The sequence below is a fragment of the Pseudophryne corroboree genome, chromosome 7 (genome assembly GCF_028390025.1).
Source record: "Pseudophryne corroboree isolate aPseCor3 chromosome 7, aPseCor3.hap2, whole genome shotgun sequence".
NCBI classification, from domain to species: domain Eukaryota; kingdom Metazoa; phylum Chordata; class Amphibia; order Anura; family Myobatrachidae; genus Pseudophryne; species Pseudophryne corroboree.
Genome location: NC_086450.1, coordinates 350,438,646 through 350,462,030, shown reverse-complemented (window position 1 = coordinate 350,462,030; position 23,385 = coordinate 350,438,646). Strand labels below are relative to the sequence as shown.

Genomic DNA, 23,385 nt, shown 5'->3' with positions numbered 1-23,385 from the left:
TCCAACGCCCACAGCCTCCACTGCCACGCACCGACCACAGACTCCTCATCCACCGCACTGCAGACCACAGCCTCCTCCGCAACGCCACTGCTCAATAGGTAATTTTACTCTGCTGCGTTCCTCTCTCCCTTTGTCCCTGCGGTCACTATCCAAACCCTCTCTCCCTGTCCCTCTGTCACTCTCCTTGTCCCTCTGTCACACTCCCTGTCCCTATGTCCCGCTCCCTCTGTCACTCTCCCTGACCCTCTGTCACTCTCCCTGTCCCTCTCCCAAATGGTATGTAGGTTCCCGGCTGTTGGAATCCCAGCGCACAGTATACCGGCGCTGGAATCCCAAAACCTTTTCTCCCTCTTGGGGGTCCACGACCCCCCTGGAGGGAGAATAGATAGCGTAGCGTGTCACCATGCCCGCAAGGGGCTCATTTGCGCTCGCCCAGCTGTCGGTATGACGGCGGTCGGGATTCCGGCGCTGGTATGCTGGCCGCTGGGAGCCTGGCCACCGGCATACCATACTACACCCCCCTCTCCCTGTACCTACGTCCCTGCTGTCATTCTCCCTGAAATGTAAATTTCGGCTCATTCTATGTGGTATAATGTGAATTTCGGCTCATTCTGTGTGGTATAATGTGAATTTCGGCTCATACTGTGTACTATAATGTGAATTTCGACTCATTCTGTGTGCTATAATGTGAATTTCAGCTCATACTGTGTGCTATAATGTGAATTTCGGCTCATACAATGTGCTATAATGTGAATTTCGGCTCATACCATGTGCTATAACGTGAATTTCGGCTCATACCGTGTGGTGTAATGCGAATTTCGGCTCATACCGTGTGCTATAATGTGAATTTCGGCTCACACCATGTGCTATAATGTAAATTTCGGCTCATACTGTGTGCTATAATGTGAATTTCAGCTCTTTCTGTGTGCTATAATGTGAATTTCAGCTCTTTCTGTGTGCTATAATATGAATTTCGGCTCATACTGTGTGCTATAATGTGAATTTCGGCTCATACCATGTGCTATAATGTGAATTTCGGCTCATACTATGTGCTATAACATGAATTTCGGATCATATCGTGTGGTGTAATGCGAATTTCGGCTCATACCATGTGCTATAATGAGAATTTCGGCTCATACTGTGTGCTATAATGTGAATTTCGGCTCATTCTGTGTGGTATAATGTGAATTTCGGCTCATACCATGTGCTATAATGTGCATTTCAGCTCATACCGTGTGGTATAATGTGAATTTCAGCTCATATCGTGTGCTATAATGTAAATTTCGGCTCATACTGTGTGCTATAATGTGAATTTCGGCTCAGACAAATGCCTCATATTATATATATATCTATATTGTATATTACAGTATGTATATATATATATATATATATATAATATGTAAAAATAATAATAATATGGTCTCCATAGACCGGCAGCACAGGCACCAAGACCCCCACCCTCCCCTCCAGGAACTGATAGCACACAGGCACCGCAACCACCACATAGACAGTACACAGGCTGGCACCATGATCATTCCTCACTATTCCCCCCTGCCCCCGCCACGGTCCCTGCACTCATGCTGGTCAAGAAGTGCTTAATTAATTATTAAATATCGGCGGCCACCCGCCCCTGCCATGGACACATCACCTTGCTGCTCTGAAGTCAGTGCTGTGGAAGGGAGTGAAGATACGGAAGACTGCACCACTACCATGCGCCAGGCTCTCACCTCTCAGCTCCACCACGGGAGATCAGCCCAGAACCTCCCTGCGTGCACGTATGCTCGCTCTCCCTAACACTCTCTCTCCACTTGCACCTCTCTCCCTGACACTCTCTCTTGCTCCTCTCTCTCTCTCGCCGACACCCTCTTTGTTTCTCTCTTACTCCCCTGTCTCTCCTGCTCCCCTAAGGGAAATTGTATTGGCAGTGGATGGGGATGTATGGGGTCGAGGTGGGGAAGGGGGCCCAGAGATATCTGCGTACTGGGCCCCAATATTTCTGTTGCAGACCCTGCCTGCTCTCCTGAGGTCCTGGGGGCCAGCCTCACCTACACAATGGTGCTTGCCAGCGCAATGCTGCAGTCCCATGCTCCTCCTTTCCCCATCGCAGCACCTCCGTCAGTGGGACTCCCGGCCTCCATCTACATGGTGCGGCCTCCTCCCCACCGTGGTGCTGCCTCCTTTTCATCCGCATAGTATCGCCTCTTCCTCCCTGTTGGCTCCGCCCCCAGGGGCGCCAAAATGAGGATCTATCTTGCCCCCCCAACCTATAAATGTTCTGACTCCCTGGGCGGGGGTCTGGACAGTGCCCTGGCACTCAGTCCGCTCTTGCCAGGTAGTGATGTGAGGTTAAAATGCTGCCCAGGGCGCCCCCCGCGCCCTACACCATATAGTGCCTCTGAGTGTGGGAGCATGGCGCGCAGCGCGCCCGCTGTGCAGTACCTCAAAGCCGTCACTGAAGTCTTCTGATCTTCTTCTACTCACCTGACTTCTGGCTCTGCAAGGGGGGTGACGGCCAGCTCTGGGAATGAGCCCCTAGGCGTACCTAGCGATCAGACCTTTAGGAGCTAATGGTGTCCTGTAGCCAAAGAAGCAGAGCCTTTAAACTCACAGAAGTAGGTCTGACTTCTCTCCCCTAAGTCCCACGAAGCAGGGAGACTGTTGCCAGCAGTGCTCCCTGAAAATAAAAAACCTAACATAAAGTCTTTTCAGAGAAACTCAGTAGAGCTCCTCAGTGTGCATCCAGTCTGCCTGGGCACAGATTCTAAACTGGAGTCTGGAGGAGGGGCATAGAGGGAGGAGCCAGTTCACACCCCTTTGAAAGTCTTAAAGTGCCTATGTCTCCTGTGGATCCCGTCTATACCCAATGGTTCTTGAAGTGACCCCAGCATCCTCTAGGACGTATGAGAAAACAGGGTTAGTGCGCGCCAAAAAATAGGGGCGCAGCTTCATAGGTCATATGGAAGGGGCGTGGCCACAGTTGTGCCCCCTGTTGTTGTTGTTGTTGTTGCTGTGCCCCCAGTAGCTGTGCCCTCAATAGCTGTGCCCCCTGTAGTTTTGCCCACAGCAGATTTTTCCCCAGTAGTTTTGCCCCCTGTAGCTGTGCCCTCAGTAGTTGTGCCCCCAGTAGTTTTGCCCCTGTAGCTGTGCCCCCAGTAGATTTGCCCCCCTGTAGCTGTGCCCTTAGTAGTTGTGCCCCCTGTAGTTTTGCCCTCAGTAGCTGTGCCCCCTGTAGCTGTGCCCCCAGTAGATTTGCCTCCTGTAGCTGTGCCCTCAGTAGTTGTGCCCCCTGTTTTGCCCTCAGTAGCTGTGCCCCCAGTAGTTTTGTCCCCTGTAGCTGTGCCCTCCGTAGTTGTGCCCCAGTAGTTATGCCCCCAGTAGCTGTGCCCCCCTGTACATGTCCCCCTACTAGCGGCGCTTACACAAAAAAAAAATACTCACCAGCCCCGCTCCAGCTTTCCGACCGCTGCTGCTGTCCTCCGTCTCCGGCCACCACTCCTCGCATCTATGGGAGAGACGTTATGACGTCTCTACTATAGCGCCGCACACTGCACAGACGCTAGAGGTCAATTATGACCACTAGCATCTGCGGCCGCTCCCACAGTGGCGTGCGGTGCGAGATGACGTCAGGTGCACGGCACCAGTAGCGGCTCTTGGCACGGCAGCGGCGGCAGTGCCCTCAGAACAGCGGTGCCCCAGGCAAAAAGCCTGCTTGCCCGTGGCAAGTGCCGCTACTGCCCGTACAGTGTACTGTATCTCTGTGTCTGAATAGCCACAGCCCAGGAACATCACCATATATTTACAATATATTTCTAATGCAATATTTTAGTGACTTCTACGCATGCAAAGTTGAAAAAAATCAACCATTTGCACAAATATCAGTATTGCATGCGATCAGACACTAATGGAAAGGGTAGTTCAGGGTTCACAATAGCAATATAAAATAAGTCACATCAGAAGATCTTACAATCAGAAGCCACTCCAGAGCCAACTCTGTGTCCTGATCATACTCACTGAGGGGCGGGGCAAGGCCAGAGCTCACTGGGAGTGGCAGCCCTGCAGCCTCTAGGCAAACTCTATAATGCGGATTGCGGACCGCGCACCAAGGTCTAATTGTAGCAGGGTGTGCTGCTAAGAGTACAGGGTGGTACTCCCTGTGATAATCAAGAATGCAAATACGTTTATAGCGCTCAACGGGTGTAGTATGGCTGACCGGCGGTCAGGAGACCGCCGGTCAGCTTACCGACGCCGGGATCCCGGCAGCATACCGATGCCGGGATCCCGGCGGGGAGGGGCGAGTGCAGCAAGCCCCTTGCGGGCTCGGTGCGCTCACCACGCTGCGGACCTACGGTCGCCATGGGTTCTATTCCCACTCTATGGGTGTCGTGGACACCCACGAGTGGAAATAGTCCCTGTTTGTCAGCATGCCCACCATCGGGATAGTGAGGGGTCGGGATGGTGGAGGAGGTCATGTGACTGTCGGTCTCCCGACCGCCGGTCACATGAATATCACCCGCGCTTAACCCTTATATCAGCTGTTAGTTGTTGTGTGGTGTGTATATGTTACTAGTGCTGATGAGTTGTGTGAAATCAAAAAGCTATTTATTCTACAAATGCGGTTTGTGTCTGAACACCATACAGAAATGACAGGGATGGGTTAATGACTCCTTGTGATGCAATTGCTGAGGGAGAAAGGGTGGGGTGGGGTCCAAAAGAAAGTTTTGCTGGAATGTAAAAGGTGGTGAAGTTTATATCCAGCTAATGTGTGCCCACTTTTCAACACACTATTCAATTCTGTTAAAGGAAAGAGTCTACTGCAAACTGTCTTAATGTGACTGCGGCGTCCCGCACGTCTAATTGATAGAGTCCTGTGCACTACGTTGTAGCTGTGATCTTAATGCTTCACGGCGTCTCCCCGGGGATGTGTGATTCGGATGTGCTAGGCTGGATAGGTGGGAGCGGGATCTCCGGACCGGACCGCTGGAGGAAGGCCCTGAAGGGCGGAAACACGTTGGAGCACTAAACTACACTACCGCCTACACTGCAAGCTGCAAGAGCCACATTGCTACAAGTCCGGGGCGGAACAACCATAACCACGAGACGCAGAACGTAAAAGGTACTGCAGGAATGGAGGAGGTAAGCCGGTGGTGAAACAGAGCGCACGGTGATCAGGGGAGCAGGAGATCTCTGTACGAGAGGGAGACACCTGGTGTAAGGCTCAGCAAAGCCGGCAGCCACGGATATTTCCCCTCGAGACCAGGACTGTGTCCTGGGGCAGCGTCCGACCACGGTCGCACCTCTGGGAGACAGCGCTCTGGGTCAGCGGTCCGGTCCAGAGATCCCGCTCCCACCTATCCAGCCTAGCACATCCGAATCACACATCCCCGGGGAGACACCGTGAAGCATTAAGATCACAGCTACAACGTAGTGCACAGGACTCTATCAATTAGACGTGCGGGACGCCGCAGTCACATTAAGACAGTTTGCAGTAGACTTTTTCTTTTAACAGAATTGAATAGTGTGTTGAAAAGTGGGCACACATTAGCTGGATATAAACTTCACCACCTTTTACATTCCAGCAAAACTTTCTTTTGGACCCCACCCCCCTCTTTCTCCCTCAGCAATTGCATCACAAGGAGTGATTAACCCATCCCTGTCATTTCTGTATGGTGTTCAGACACAAACCGCATTTGTAGAATAAATAGCTTTTTGATTTCACACAACTCATCATTGTCATCCATATAAGACATAAGGTCTTATGCACTAGTAACATATACACACCACATCAACAACTAACAGCTGATATAAGGGTTGAGCGCTATAAACGTATTTGCATTCTAGGCAAACTCTACCCTGGTTATAGCAACTATTGCCCATTTAAAATTCTACTCTAAATTCCTCTTTTTCTAATTGAAAATGCAGGCTGCCATATCTTATTGGGAAACATTTAGCATAATAAAGATGAGTGTAACTTTGACACCATTTTATTCAGAGTACGGACTAAGGGGGTAATTCAGAGTTGATCGCAGAAGCAAATTTGTTAGCAGTTGGGCAAAACCATGGGGGCCATTCCGAGCTGATCGCACGCTAGCTATTTTTTGCAGCGCTGCGATCAGGTAAAAACTCTGCAAAACTGTGCATGCGATGCACCGCAATGCGCAGACACGTCGTACGGGTATAAAGCAGATCGGTACTGGGCGAGGTATTTAACAAAGAATCAATTCGCACAGCCGATCGCAAAAAGATTGACAGGAGGAAGGCGTTTTATGGGTGTCAACTGACCGTTTTCAGGGAGTGGTTGGAAAAACGCAGGCATGTCCAAGCGTTGTCAGGGCGGGTGTCTGACGTCAATTCCGGGACCAGACAGGCTGAAGTGATCGCAGCGGCTGAGTAAGTTCAGACCTACTCAGAAACCGCACAAACTGTTTTTATACTGCTCGGCTGCACAAGCGTTCGCACACTTGCAAAGCGAAAAAACACTCCCCCATAGGCGGCAACTATCTGATCGCAGCGCTGCAAAAAATAGCTAGCGAGCGATCAACTCGGAATGATCCCCCATGTGCACTGCAGGTGGGACAGATATAACATTTGCAGAAAGAGTTAGATTCGGGTGGGTTATTTTGTTTCTGTGTAGGGTAAATACGGGCTGCTTTATTTTTACACAGCAATTTAGATTCAGTTTGAACACACCCCACCCAAATCTAACTCTCTCTGTACATGTTATATCTGCCCCCCCCCCCCCCCCCCCCACAGTGCACATGGTTTTGCGCCCAACTGCTAACAAATTTGCTGCTGCGATCAACTCTGAATTACCCCCAAAGGCAGTGGCGGAACTAGCGAGCGGTGGGTCCAGGTGCGCCAAAATGCTTTGGGGCCCCCCCCCCCCACATCCCATCCAAGTCCACCCCTCACCCCTGGAGAGGATCTGGTGAGGGGAACCTGCTCAGGGCCAGAGAAATAGATACCTAGCAACAGTGCCGTAACTAGACATTTTAGCACTGTGTGCAAGAAACGGCATCGGAGCCCCACCCCTGCATGCAAAACAGGGGCAGTGCGCGCCGTAGGCGCGCGCAAAAATACATAGTGGCGTGGCTTCGTGGGGAAGGGGTGTGGCCACAAAATAATACCAATTCATAAAACGGTGCACAGTAGTCTCCATTCTTCAAATTACGCTGCACAGTAGCACCACTATACCAGGTAGAGACCCTTTTACACCTTACAGCGGACAGATTCCTCTTTTTACACATTACGGCAGACAGCATCCCCTTTTTACACATTACGGCAGACAGCATTCCCCTTTTTACACATTACGGCAGACAGCGTGCACTTTTTACACATAACGGCAGACAGCGTGCCCTTGTTACACATTACGGCAGACAGCGTCCCCCTTATTACACATTACGGCAGGCAGATTCCCCCTTTTTACACATAGCGGCAGGCAGATTCACCATTTTTACACATAGCGGCAGGCAGTCCCCCCTTTTTACACATTGCGGCAGGCAGATTCCCCCTTTTTACACATTGCGGCAGGCAGTCCCCCGTTTTTACACATTGCGGCAGGCAGTCCCCCGTTTTTACACATTGCGGCAGGCAGATTCCCCCTTTTTACACATAGCGGCAGGCAGTCCCCCATTTTTACACATTGCGGCAGGCAGATTCCCCCTTTTTACACATAGCGGAAGGCAGTCCCCCATTTTTACACATAGCGGCAGGCAGTCCCAACAAAGAAAGAAAGAAAGAGACAGAAAGAAAGAAAGAGACAGAAAGAAAGAAGAATTATACTTACCCTCTCCGCTGGCTCAGGCTCCTTGGTGCAGCGTCAGACGATTCCCGGGCTGGAGAGAAGGAGGAGGGGGGAGGTGGAGGAGGGAGCCGCAGCAGCGCTGTGTTATTGGTGGAGGCGCTGCTGCTGCTGCCCCTCTGCTTCACTATAGGCTGTTCTCGGAAGACAGCCTATAGTGAAGCAGAGGGGCAGCAGCAGCAGCGCCTCCACCAGTAGTAAAGCGCTGCTGCGGCTCCCTCCTTCACCTCCCTCCTCCTCCTTCCCCCGTACCGCTGCTCCTCTCCTCTCTCCGGGCGGATGTGCGCTGCGGGCAGCGGTTGCCCGCAGCGCACAGCGGCATGTAATGAGTCAGTTTGACTCATTACATGCTTTGGGCCCCTGGACAGAGGCGGGCCCCAGTGCAACGCACTGGTTGCAGTGGCGGTAGTTCCGCCTCTGCCCAAAGGGCCTACTGGGTCATTCCGAGTTGATCGATCGCTAGCAACTTTTTGCAGCGCTGCGATCAGGTTAAAACTCGACAAAACTGCGCATGCACCGCAAATGCGCAGGTGCGTCGTACGGGTACAAAGAGGATCGGTGGGTACAAAGAGGATACTTGTAACTATTCTGTCCAATAAACATTTACTTCTTTGCTTTTATCCCACTGTTATATCCCGTTTATTCGGTTAAGAGGCTCTTAAAGCAATTGTCATATAGAAATATTTGTTTACAACATGTTCTTAAGTGAATAGTGGCAGAATTACTCCTATACGCTGTTGTTTACATGTGTTGGGAAGTTGGTGTTTTCTTCTTTCTGCTGATAATTAAACTTAAGCGTAAGCAGGCAATTTAAGAGTTTTTGTTAAAACACTATTAGGGAAATAAACTTTTAATGCTCTTTATTCCCTGGCCTTTAAAAAGTTCTGCAATTTTTATCCCCACAGGGGCTGGTCTGAATGATGTCCAACATGACTACATCATTAAGCTCCAACTCTCCCAACAGCAACTCTGTGAGGGGGTGGGGGGCTTTTGGATAAGTTGGGGGGAGGGAGGGGGGGGGGGGTGAAGACTTAGGATGAGTCCAACTCATTATTAGCAGCAAAAGAGTGAAATGTTGTTGATTGTCTGAAACAAATTACTGTTTGTCTTGCACCCCCCCCCCCCCACACTTCATTTGACATCAGTCTATATCTTTCCTCTGATGTACATTAGCAATCACTGTAGATAGAGCTCCCTCTGTTCACTGCTTTATAGGTTCATTCTAGACTTCATCGTCTCATTAACTCCTCAAATCAAAGAGTTTTGCATGTGATTTTATTTTTAACTTCCCACTGAACAGCATCATTACTACAATCTCTCACAAAAGCTGCATCTAGAATTATGCACCTTCTTCCATGGTGTGGCCACTCTCCCACATGATTTTCCACACACCCCACTGTACAGGAAACCAGTAGATCTCCCCGCTAGCCCTGTGACAGCTTCTCACTAAACTCTGTCCATTCTCACTAAGTACGGATTGCAAGACAGTTGCTTAAGTGCTGATGCAAAGACAACTCTATATTGCACACACATATCTGGGCGCTGATATTTTACACACAATTGGCTTAGACACTGTATATCATTATATAAATATGTATGTATAAAAACATCATAAATTATGAACCAGAAAAGACAGCATAGATCCTGGATAACAGAACGTCAGCCATTCTGAAAGAGATCCCCAGCAGGCAGCCAACAGGGTGGACTGTTGAAAAATGTATGTTCTCCTATTAATATGTGTAATGGAAATTACGGTTTAATCAAGTCTTATATAGGTGTCAATTCCCTTTTTTACAAAGAAACGTAGCTGAATAACAATCACAAAGCCAAAGTTGAGTCATTAATTCTCTTACCAATTCCTTGTGTTCACTTGTGAGGTTTTCCGGCAACGTGTTCATGTAGGAATCTTTCAGAGGTTTCCATCCAAGCTGGTGGGGTTCCATATAGATCATCCCACACCTAGGTGGTTCAAAAGAACAAAAAATACACTGCTCTCAACAAAAGAGAAGACATGCTGTGCAAAATAAGAAAGGTACCAAACCAACCCGGCCATCTGAAGTGAAATCAAATTACCTGCTCACAGTTGCTGGGGAGGCTTGCTCCAAGTCTGCAGGCTCAAAAATTAAGCTCATTTTTGCATTCATCTGAATGATTTCACCACTCATCAAGCACAGCTAAAACATAAAAAATAACAAAAAAAAACTTGTTACTTGAAGTATTGTAGACTGATCATTTTAATGAGGCATCAAAACTCCTACTTATAATTCCCTCACCCTAAAAAAATCTCAGGCGCTAGTAAAAAAATAAAACATTATTTTATATATATATATATATATATATATATATATATATACTGTATGTATATATATATATATATATATATATATATATAAAATAATAAATGAATTGCTAGTTCCAAAAAAAGAAAGTAAATTACAATAGACACTAAGAAAAACAAAAAACCTGTAAATTGAAACACATCAATACCAACAATGGAATTAGATTTCCCAGTCTACTACTAATTCTCTGGCAGTAGTTATCTTAACAACATAAAAATCTTCCCATTTGGTATAATATATTATAGAATACAGTATATTCAAAGCAGTAGACAGAACATATGTCCATGTTTCCAATATCTACTGTACCACATGATTCGATTAGATTATAAACAGTCTTTTAGAATTGTTATAACGGCTCAGCCAACAATAATCGTAAGTAACTCATTGCTGAGGACAAGAACTGTACAGATAATAAAGACAACAAAAGGTGGTCATTACCTTCTTATTGTCATCCAAGACAGTGTTCATGTTTTCTATCCATACAGCATCCACAGGGCCATCAAATATAATCCACTTCCTGTCATCCGTTGTGGAAGATGCTTGTTCTCGGAAAGTAGTTGCTAATACACCATCGGTCCACTCGTGGCTTACGGGATCAAAACATCCATATAACTGACCCATAGTAATGGCTTTTGGATTGATAACTCTAAACTCCACGGCATATTCATCCATTGATTTTGCTGAATTAACAAAACAAGACTTAAAATTAATAATTTCTTTCATTTAGTATTAGCTCTGTTTCCACAATTAGGGGCTGATCAGAGCTGAGAGCACGGGTGGACAAGAGATCAGAGTAATATGCATCTCAGTCTTATTCCTACTGCAGCTTAGTGGCCGTAACTGGGGGGTCAGGAGACGTTCGCATGTAAGTCAGTGTTCTCTGGGCATCTAGGTGGAATTACAGGTTATTCAGAGTTAAGCAAACTCAGAGGCCCAAGTGATTAGAGATGGATCTCTTGCACCAAGGATAGGGCTGGTGTAGGTCAGGACTGATAATAATGACGGCTACTTATACAAGTGGATGGATAGGGGCAGTGCGACCAAAGAGATGCGTGCTACTCCAAATACAGGTGGAAAAATCCACATTTATTTCCTAGCATGCATGCAACTCTGAATCAGCAGCCCTATATTGGAGTGTAATAACGGTTTAAACTGGAGTGAAAACAGAATCTTCACCTTTAGAAGGTCTTAAACTGAAACACTGCTCATTTTGTTACCAATATGGTTTTACAGTGCTTTCCTTGCTGAACAAAACACGCACAGTCCAGGGTGTAATACATAGAGGAAAGTGGTTTCTAACCTATATACTTGTGAGCAGGATACTATTAACTTTGTAGGAACAATGTTGAAGTTCTCAGCAAAAAATGAAAATGTGCAGTATGACAGTGTCACATGTGAAAGTAGCAGGGGAGGTATGTGCAACACAAATGAAAGTCATCTGAAGTCAGAGCATTATGTATGTGTTGTTACCATCAACACGTTCCAGCCATTATAAGGCACAAGTATGAAAGTCTTACCTGTGTGTAAATCTGCAAGAGCCCCAGCCAGGACTTTATAAGCGCAAGTTTTTCCCCCCATAGGGTCTCCAACAATCATGAAGCCGTGACGCACCATCATCATTTCGTAAATCTACAAATTTAGAACAATTTAATATGTGAAAACATCAGGGAAGAAAACATTTCAGTGCATCAGAGATGTTTAATTTAATTTCCCATAGAAACATTCAGCAGCTTCCCAGTGAGAATGTAGATTTTACATCCTCGTTAGGACTAATGTATGTACTGCGGAAAGCGGCTGCTGTGCTACAGTACAAGCAGATGACAGAAGATGGGATCTGATTCCTGTCTTGCACTTGCATCGTATTTTCAGAAGACACTAGGTAAATGTTGCCGTCTCATCTCAATTCCACTATTACTTAGAAGAAAAGTGGAAACGGTAAATCTGTCAATTAGGTTGGAACAAAAAAAAACAAAAAAACGGTATGTTTCATTTATCTACTGCATACTGTATACCAGAATAATGAAAAGAGGAACATGGTAGCTACGAAACAAATCAGTGTAACAGATTGCTGCAAGGAAAGTAATAAGTAAAATGTTTTGTAGTTTGTAACGATGAAGTAAGTGAGAATAATGCTCTAAAGCAGAGTTGTTTGCTGGTAAACTATAAAAAGGAAAACAGAACTTAAGTGTTCAGTTTCATGATATGGGCTCTACTGAAATACCATAAACCCGATGGTTTCCGTACAAATACCATGTTTGGGGGTCTGTGCAGAAGCAAGACTGGGTTTTGTGATAACGCTCACAGCCCCCAGTCAACTGCAACATGACTGACATGCTGCTGCATATGGGGGTTGGCACCATTCTTCAGAACGGGGGTGTCACCGCCATTTTGAAGGCGTGATAGGTCCAGGGTCTGCATCGTCGGACGCAGACTTACTGGACCCGGGTGTCCAAATCCGTCAGGTAGCCTGAGTAAGCTTCAGCTTGTGCAGGCTGACCGGTGCCTAAAAACACTGAGCAAAAGCAGTCTATGGTCACGATGGTGATCCGAGGCTGTGTGCATCTGTCTCCTACAAACACCTCCTGCTGCATTTGAATTTTAATTACATGAAATTGTGCAATTCCTTACAAACATGAATTAGGCCCATGGACCATTATGTCTTGAGCTGCTGCAGACTCAACCTGGAGCAGCTCCTGTTCCTCATCTTTCATGACCACTTTCTACAGCTGCATCCAGCCACCCATACCACTTACTATACTCAGAAGACATAAACTTTTTCTTATCCTTCAGTTTTCCTTGTTGTTATATTGTGGTTCGATTGCAAAATAATGCATTAGAAGCTTTCTAATTGTTTAATAATCACAGTTTCTCAATATTTAAATGAAAAAAATAATACAAAAAAATAATGATTCAAATGAAAACCACCTAAGAGTCTTGAAAAAGAGTCAGGAGAAGTTGTGGATCTGCTGTACACCATTATGTTTATGCCAGCAATATGTAACCTATATATTATTGCTGTTATGCCAACAATATGTACTGTACACAATGCACATACTAATCTAACTGACCTAATATATGTCTGTGTCTGTTCTTATAACTCAGATGCCCCCTACACAGTACAGACAGACATTACATGACCTGAACTTTGCCCATGAATGCAGCCTGCTCCCCACTGCATCACCCAAGCCATGAGCATAACTATAGTGGGTGTAAGGGGTGCCATTGCTATGGGGTCCAGAGGCTTAGGGGGCCTGGACCCAGGTTATAAAGTTGCATACCAATTTCCCAGATTTGCCTGCTAAGCAATTGGATCTGATCCATTGCCCAGCCTGAATTGTGTGACATTACATTTTCAATGAGATAAGTGTGTAGTGGATGTTATAATGGTAAGTGGGCACTGTAATGTGGCATAATTTGAACTGGAGGCCAATGTAATGTATCATAATCTGATCTGCTCATTGTAATGTAGAGGGCACTTTAATGTTACATAATAAGAACTGGGGCACTTTATTGTGGCATAATATGAAATTGAGTTACTACAGTGTGGAATAATATGAATTGGGGCACTAACATGGCATAATTTGAACTGGGAGCACTGTATGTCACAGTATGAATTGGGGTTCCTGTGTGGCATAATGTGTACTGGCAGCCCTACATTATGACATCATGTAAACTAGGGAGCTACGATGGTTCGCAAAATAAACTAGGGTACTACTATGCGGCATAATATTAAATAGGGCACTGCTACTGTCCAGAACATAAATTAGGGCACTAATTTGGGGCATCAAATTATTAACTGCTGTGGAGAGGTGTCTCGAAAGAATCACTGGGACAGGGGACACCTTAAATATGTTGCTATTGGGCCCACAAGTTCTGGTTACTACCTTGTCCCAAGCAGTCCATACCGGGAGCACAGACCTCTCTCTGAAACTGAACACGCCAACCCAGCATCATGCTCTCGGGACCATAACATACCTGCAGTCATGGGAAAGTCTCCTGTACTTTTGATAAATCTAGTCTTTCCACATACTCAGTTTGTTCATTAAAGAGACAGCCATGTCTAATATGGCATCAAACAGAGAAAATGTCAGGCAGTGATTAAACCAAAACATATAGTAGGACGCACAGATCAGATTCAGTTCTACAAGCTATCTTCATGCAATGCCGATGTTCACAGAGTTGAGCATTTTTTTGCAACTGCGCATGTGCAAAAATGTTTAAATATCTTCCAGCACATGCGTCTCACAGTGTGCACAGACAGGCGCTGCTGCCACGGTATCAGAGAGGTTGTGGGAAAGCTGTTTGTGGACAATGACTGGGAGGAGCGTAGTAGTGCATGCACAAATAATCTGTTTAGTGGGCGTGTTCTGGGAGTGTCATGGGCGTGTCAGTGATAGCGGCCGTGTACACAGACACACAGTCGCAGACATAGGAGGTTGTGGTCACATGGAGAAACTTGACCTGCCACAGAGCTGCTGCAAGTTTCAATGGTGCAGCGGATGGTGGCATATAAGGATGTACCAATTGGTATTACAGCATATACAAACGCTAAAAGTGGGCGTCTCAGTCCTTGCACATTTGGCCGCACACATGTACATCAGGGTAGGTGCTTGCAACAGCATTGGCATAAACTTGCTGCTGCGTGCAAATATTTATATAGTGTTACCTGGATTATTTTCCCTATGAACCATGGGACAGGCTGTAGCTTCATCTTGGCAATATTCTCTTTCAGGGCCTGAACAAAAAGGTCGTAATCGGGTTTTGGCAGAACCACTCCAGGGAAAAGATCAGAAATGATGCCCTGGGAAGAAACAGAGAACATACAATGTACAGTATGTAGATGTGTCCTCAGTCTCCTACCCTCTTTGTGCCAAATGGGCGCTAGACCATAAGTTGCAATTCCTGGACTTTTGGACTTTTTCCTGAGTTTTGCATCTTATTCACTTTGTAGCCAGATCTAAATTTGCTTATAGCATCATAGGTACATACTGCATACCTCCCAACTTTAGTAGCTTTGCAAGTGGAACCTGCCGCAACGGAGGGCCTTGGAAGAAGAGGTGGAGCCTCGAGAGAAGGGGGTGAGACCTCACCGCATGAACCCCATTTTCATAATTTTGGGAGCGTGCCAAGCGCTCCCTGAGCAGCTCGGCAGCCCCCGTCAAAGAGCTGGCAAAGAGCTGTCCGAAAACTCTGTAAGCAGCCTATTTATCAGTTAATATTTGTAGTATATTAAGGATCCCCCAGATGTACCATGGAGGGATCGCAGTAGATAACTCCCTCTATTTCCAATTGGAAAATCGCGTTAGCCTATACAGCTTGAGGCTTCCATATTTAAAATGCTTAGGACATAAGTATTTTGAATATCATATTTTTCTGTATTTGGAATATTTGCATTCCATAATGAGATATCTTGGACACGGGACCTAAGTCTAAATACAGAATGCATTTATGTTTCATATACATCCTATATACACAGCCTGAAGATAATGTTATACAATACTTTTAATAATGTTGTGCATGAAACAAAGTTTGTGTGCACTGAACCATCAGAGAGCAAAGGTTTCACTACAGTATCTCAGTTACACAAAACAAAGCCATATTTTGGAATATGCCATATTTCAGAATTTTGGATTTGTGAGACTCACCCTATAGTAGCCTATGGGCTACTGTAACAGGGAATTTTCTCCATGTCTCCTTACTGACACATTCACTGGCTGATGGCGAGCATGCTCAGTAAGCCCATAGACGCCGAAGCAGGAAGCAGAGTGATAGCGTTACGCTGTCACACAGCATCCAGTTTATCGCTGGGACAATCTAATTTCTCTGCAACAGCAGAACGGTAAGTTCCTGTAAATCTATTCATTTTTACAATGTGAATTTATGTGAAAAATATTTATCACATCTGTATTAAAATGCAGATTGTGATAAATATGCCCCTGACTGTGCGCATATTCTGCACATAGGGGGTAATTTAGACCTGCGCATACTTATGCACCGCAATGCGTAGGTGTGTCGCATAGGTACAAAGCGACTTGTTGCTCTGCGATGGGTTTGTGCGAAGAAACCATTCGCACGGGCGATCGCAAGGTGATTGACAGGAAGAAGGCGTTTGTGGGTGTCAACTGACCGTTTCTTGGGAGTGGTTGGAAAAATGCAGGCGTTCCCAAGCGTTTGCAGGGTGGGTGTCTGACGTCAATTCCGTCCCCGGACAGGCTGAAGTGATCGCAGCGGCTGAGTAAGTCCTGGGCTACTCAGAAACTGTACAAAATCTTTTTGTACCGCTGGGCTGCACGTGCGATCGCACACCTGCACAGCTAAAATACACTCCCCGGTGGGTGGCGACTATGTGAACGCAGGACTGCAAAAAACAGCTAGCAAGCGATCAGGTCTGAATTAGGCCTATGGGACTGGCCTCTAGCATATGTACTAAGCACACCTACGCAAACGGTATGCGGTCAAGATCCCACCGGACAGAATCCTGGCAGTCGGAATACCGACACCGGGATCCCGACCGGCACAACCCCGACATATTCTCCCTCTGTGGGTGTCCACGACACACATAGAGGGAGAATAAATTAGTGTGCCCGCAGCGTGGCGAGCGCAGCAAGCCCGCAAGGGACTGCGTTGCGCTCGACCCCTGTCGGGATTGTGCCGGTCGGGATCCCGGTGTCGGTATTCCAGCCGGCGGTAATTTGTACTGATCCCATGCAAACATAATATTACTGTACATTTAAATAGATTTTTGTTGTAGCAAATAATGGCAAGCTCTGGAAGAAGGTTCAGGCTGGCCCTAGGATGGTCTTATTACATACTGCCACTTAGAAGAAATGTCTCTGAATATTTTAACCACAGAGAAAATCTTCCTTACGCTTTTTGACATTTGAGTTCTTGCAGATCACTAACTCTCATTAAGAATATCATTAATGCCAGTCATAGAGATAATGGATAGATACGTGGGTTATGGATCTGCTTTACGTGTTCTGAAAGTGTAATGAAACATTAGTATTACCTGCAAAGATTGATTGGCCTGTCAGTTAATATTATTACATTACAAGTGTTAGTGCAAAAAAAAATCTATCAATATACATGAGCTGTTACTGTGCTTTGTAATAAGTGACAGAGACGACCCACACACTCCAGTTTTAATAAAAGATGAAATGGATTTAAGTGTCTTGTTAAGTAATTGAATAGGCACCCACTTACATCAGTAGAGGGTACCACCCTAGCAGTGTCTAGAATCCCTGAACACTGATGTAAATTATATTGATTAAAGTACTATTAGTACATGTTGTAAATATTGCAGTTACTAGTTATAGTAAATGCTATTCATTTTACATGTATTTCTAGGGAATTTGACACTAGTCCCAGCCACTTCATCTCTTCAACTGGTTTTAAACAACTGGGATACTCTGGGTATTGGTGTCTTGCCTATCTCGTATATCTATGACGAGGCTTACCTTACTATCCCTTTCAACCGTGACACTCATGGATTACACAAGTTCTGTGGCTGACTGAAATGCAGAATTGAAGTCGGCCAGCCACAGAATCTGTGCAATTCATGAGTGTCCCAGTTTAAAGGGATGATACGGTAAGCCTAGCAGTGATGTAAAACAGCGGTGGCCAATCCGCGGCTCTCGAGCTGCATGCGGCTCTTTCATCGTCCACATGCGGCTAGGTCGGCTCCCGCCTCATGCTGCCTGACAGCCCGGCACACTGTTTCTAACGGTGCTGGCCCGTGAGCCAATCAGAGCTCGTGGACCGACAGCTAAGGCTCCTGATTGGCTGCCGGACAGCGAGCTTTGATTGGCTCACGGACTATAATTGAATATAGACACCGCCGCCGGAGAGGAGCACGCTGTGCTCTCCTCCCTGCCCTCAGTGCGGTGAGCTGCTCTTGGGGGGTACACACTGTGGGGACGTGTATATCTGGCACTGGGGCCATATCTGACACTGTGGGGACGTATGTATCTGGCACTGGGGGCATATCTGGCACTGTGGGGATGTGTGTATCTGGCACTGGGGGCATATCTGGCACTGTGGGGACATGTGTATCTAGGACTGGGGGCATATCTGGCACTGTGGGGATGTGTGTATCTGCACTGTGGGGACATGTGTATCTGGCACTGTGGGGGCATATATGTATCTGGCACTGTGGAGACATATGTATCTGGCAATGTGGGGGCATATGTGTACCTGGCACTGTGGGGCATATATGATCTGGCACTGTGGGGACATGTGTAACTGGCACTGGGGGCATATATGTATCTAGCACTGTGGGGCATATATGTATCTGGCACTGTGGGCCATATATGTATCTGGCACTGTGGGCCATATATGTATCTGGCACTGTGGGGTTTATATGTACTTGCCACTGTGGGGCATATATGTATCTGGCATTGTGGGGTCATGTGTATCTGGCACTGAGGCCATATATGCATCTGGCACTGTGGACATATATGTATTTGGCACTGTGGTACATATATGTATCTGGCACTGTGGGGCATATGTGTACCTGGCACTGTGGGGACACGTGTATCTGGCACTGGAGGCATATATGTAGCTGGCACTGTGGGGCATATATGTATTTGGCACTGTGGGGCATATATGTATCTGGCACTGTGGGGCATATGTGTACCAGGCACTGTGGGGGCATATATGTATCTGGCACTGAGGAGGCACCCATTTTTTGGTGTTTTTATATCTATGTGGCACTGTACTGGGGCATTATATGTATGTGGCACTGTACAACATGACTAATAACGGGGGTTATGACACAAGATCATACTCCTACAAATGTCATACCAAAAGGTGTGCACACATAAATGGGGTGTGGCTTTGTGACAACTAGGCACACGCCAATAGTGGCTTTTATCCTTGACTACAGTTCTTTTCTGGCTCTCTGCCTCTGACTGGTTGGCCATCCCTGATGTAAAAGATTAATTGAAGCACCTAATGTAATAACCGTGTAATGGAAGCAGAGGTAACACACACACACACACACACACACACACACACACACACACACACACACACACACACACACACACACACACACACACACACACACACACACACACACACATGACAGTATTAAAGTATACTAATAATGATTCTACTAGAGACTGACAATTTGCTGTGAATCTACGAGTCCCAATGTGCACCATTCAGTAGTGTACACACCGGCAAGGATAACCTCACAATATATTAGCTTTGGAGCTGACAGACTAGCGTTGTGCACCAATCTGCTTTTACTTGCCAACTGGCCCCTAGCCAGTCACTTGTGGGTCAGGTCAACTCACTACAAAAATGCATCTTCACTGGGATCAGGAAGCCAACCTGTCAGCAATGAATGGCTTACATAATGTATATTGTGATTTAATGGGACACAGTGCCGATTTTCAGCTCAGTGGGCATGTGCAGGGCCCATTCTGCGCGTGCTCGGGCCGGGGCAATGCGATTGCATCACAGTGATGCGAGCACCTCTACCTGATTGACAGGCAGAAGCGGTCACAGCGCAGAGTTGCGGGGGCATTGTGGTGAAAATGTGGGGCAGGTCTGGCCTGTTTTCAGGTTGGCCTGCAACAGGTAAGAGGTGGCGGTCCGACTGCCTTCACAGCCAGGCTGCGCAGTCAGGGGGCTACCCGTATTTTGCTGGGTCTGCGATGTGTTGTGATCGCATTGCTGGCGGCCATTAGCATGCTGGGCGGCCTTGCCCTGTGCTGGGCGGCTCCTGGCATGCGAGTGCTAGCAGTTGCAGTTTTGCTAAATTAGCAAAGCTGAAACCGAAGCTGAATAAGGTCCACTATCCTCAATATTGTGTGTTATTTATTTATACTGTGTACACCATGACAGTGAGTTTGTGTATAGACAGCGAACAGCTTGTCTTGGAGATAGGTTAACTTTAACTAGCTGTTTTAATTTAATGAAGCAGTCAAATAAAATGCCTGACAAATGATATTGCAGTGCACTCATTACCTGAAAGAGAGGCACATCTTGAGCCAAGAACTTGGCCAGGTTGACATCCAGTAGTGCCCGCAGTAGGAGCACACTCTCATCCTCTTCTGGATATTTAAGCTTGAGGTTTCCAGCTGCAGTCAGGACAGATTTCACTGCACGCATGCCATAGTCATAATGGTGCTGAGACGACAGCTGTTCTGAACACAGTCTGTAGGTGGCAACAATCTTCTGTGCCAGGCTATAAAGAAAACAAAGACAGATGAGGTAAAGCATTTAGATTTTGTTTTTCTAAGGGTAGCTTTTTATCATAAAACTGTCACATTTTCAACCAGGTCTCCTGTACGTGTAGGAATATAGGGCCTGATTCAGACATATATGCAAACCCGAGGGTTTGCGTACATCTCTGACAGTGGGTGGATATGGACTATTCATGTGTAAAACGGATACTGCATGATCGCACGCAGTGCACCCTAAGCCGCACCCTGATTGATGGGCACATAGGGGGAGATTCAAATGTTTGAAAAGTCAGTTGGGTGTCTGTTTTTTCCTATATAATAGACAGGAAAAAACAGACACCCAACCGACTTTTCAAACATTTGAATTCCACCCATAGAGCGTTTCTGAAAATGGAGGCTTGTTGTCCCCATTTTATGGGAGTGATAAGGCTAGGGTGTGCGTCTTCTGACACAGATTTCCTTGCCTGGCTGAGCAGTTCTGGCGGTCATTCTGAGCTTTGGCTTACTGAGATGACCAACGCTGCTGATAGGTTGACCGATGGTCGCGATGGTGATCCGATGCTGCATCTTCGGATACAGCACTCAGATCACAGCTGCTTGCAGGAGGCGTCTTTTTCCTACAAATGCCTCTACTGCATTAGTATATTTACACATCTAGGATGCAGCAGTGAAGTTTTCTGTGATCATCACTGAATCAGGCCCATCGATTTAACAGATTCACATATAATAAATATCAAACACTATGGGGGTATTCAATTGTTTGAAAAGTCAGTTGGGTGTCTGTTTTTTCCTATCTAATAGACAGGAAAAAACAGACACCCAACCGACTTTTCAAACAATCCCCCTATGACTGAAATCTGTAAATGTGTAGTTATAAAACAGTTATTCTCAATTAAATGATTAGACCATTTGATGACACTATGCACCTGCCGATGGACTATTCATTCCTGCTGCAGTAAACATGATCTAAGTTGCAGACTTAGGCTGGGTACATACTACAGCCAGATTGCCCATACACACCAGACGATGTAATGAAGGGTGGAGCGACATCTCATTCCGTCCTTCATTACACTGCACCGGGTCACACACAATATCTTCTGGTTGGCCGTGCTGCAGGGCCGACCAGAAGATGTCATATGTGACCCACAGGAGCACGCAATAGTGGGTACAATACGGCAAATTGTCCCGACATCTCCCTAGTGTGTACACAGCCTTAGTCTGTGGTAATTATACCACAAAACAGTCAGACTGAAGAAGGAGCAGGAGTGACACCTGCAGCCATCGGAAAGCATCCATCAGAAAGTAGCAAGTGATGGTGGTAACCACTGCAATCCCAGCATCGAATAGCAAATGCATCTACATGGAAATGGAAACATCTATGACTGCCAACCAGGGCCACATCAGCGAGATGTTCAGTTATGGCCATGTTGAAAACCATTGGTTTTCCGATGGCCTCCCCTAGTCTGACTTATGTCAGTATAAAATAATTATCTCCTAACATACAGAATGAATACCCTCATTTTCAGGGGAAGATCCTGTGTTGAATTCAGACAAATAAATGGGCAACACTTGGGGGCTCTACTGACAATAGGCGCCTTACGTACCAGGTTCTCTCCAGAACCAGAAATGTGGAGATCCTTAAACTCTCAGCCTTGTAGAAGAGCTGAGTGAGCTTTAAATGTGTTGGCTTTTCTAGTCTCCAGGCCACTGATCCAGACACTTTTCTTCATCAACAAGCCAGATGAGAGTGTTTCCAGCTGCTTGGAGGATCCAGAGCCTTATATCTTGCCTGTTTTCCATCTCCAACTGGTATGGTTTGAACCTGATTGTTTAAGTATACCTTGGTCCTACTGATTTATGTATTTTATTGGTTTTCTGTAGAATGAAAGGTCTTCATTTTAAGACACTATTGTGTGAATCTCCTTCTTCTCCCATGAGATCATCTGTAGCTGTATCATCTACATCTGGTGACCAGATATTATCTGAGATTGTTGAACGCCATCTAACAAGAATTTATCTTGTAAGCATTATATAGAAGGGGATTCATTATTTACATCTACCTTCACCAGTATGTCTTTACTCTTTATATCACCCATCTTTTTGGATAAACCTCACTATTATTGATTCATCAATTCCACATGAGGACACCCACAAGGACAAGCCTGTGAAGTTAACAGAATTTTTAAAGAAGATCCTTTGATTTACTGTACTTTATCTCACCATCACATTGGCACAACTCCCCACATCTTTTTGTTATATCTCTCCTATCCTGAATTCAAACATACCAATTACTTTTTTCTTTTTCAGACAATTCCCTGGCTCCCAAAGGATCTGTGCTGCTTATAAATAAAACATAATTGTATGTATCCTGCGTATTATTTAGGGCCACATTGAGCGCTAGACAAGAAGACACAAGTCTAAGGCTACAGTATGTGGACATGTCTGTTTTTTGTTCCTATTTTTACTCGTTGTGTTTTGTTACAAGGACATCTCTCTATATTTAAGGGCTGACATGGGTGCTGTCAGAGCAGGAACAGGGAAAGTACAGCAGGTTCTACTTTCTCCTCTCCGTCCTCTGTAATTTATAAAACTAGAACACCCATGTGCACTGCCCCCCCCCCCCCCCCTTTAGGCTTTAATCAATGATTTCTATTCTCTGCTCAAAATACAAAACAGAGTAGAGACAGTAATAAAAATGACCGTGTGCAGACATAGTGAGGGAGGCAGAGATTTAGTTGCCTGCATGAAAGTCACGCTTTTTTTTTTTTTTTTTTTTTTGCTTTCATCAGAAGGAATTTATTAGATGACAAACAAAACAGGCCTTGTTATTCCAATGTGTAGCATTTCATTTAGTATGAAATATGGAAGCTCTATACCTGATTTTGCTGAAGAGAGGAGTTGTGACTTGTGCAGGGGAGCTACAGTCCTATAACCTGCTCTGGGCCATTACTGGTACAGCTACTCTTGCCTACTCTTGCAGAATGTCCAGGACACTAGTTCTCCCACACTCCCATATAGACCAGCCTCCATCCATAGTGATATGGGCGGTCTGGGG

General features: G+C 46.0%; 1 protein-coding gene across 2 annotated transcripts in view; it reads right to left on the bottom strand.

The window, feature by feature from the left end:
• The window catches only part of DNAH3 (dynein axonemal heavy chain 3), a 952,415-nt gene that overhangs the window by 278,836 nt on the left and 650,194 nt on the right, over nt 1-23,385 (bottom strand). For both annotated transcript variants that reach the window (XM_063934423.1, XM_063934424.1), the window contains 6 exons: nt 20,113-20,332; nt 14,804-14,938; nt 11,655-11,766; nt 10,576-10,817; nt 9,872-9,972; nt 9,652-9,757 (listed from right to left, as the gene is read on the bottom strand). In XM_063934423.1, coding sequence (XP_063790493.1) covers nt 9,652-9,757; nt 9,872-9,972; nt 10,576-10,817; nt 11,655-11,766; nt 14,804-14,938; nt 20,113-20,332 — 916 coding nt within the window. The remainder of the gene's footprint in view (nt 1-9,651; nt 9,758-9,871; nt 9,973-10,575; nt 10,818-11,654; nt 11,767-14,803; nt 14,939-20,112; nt 20,333-23,385) is intronic.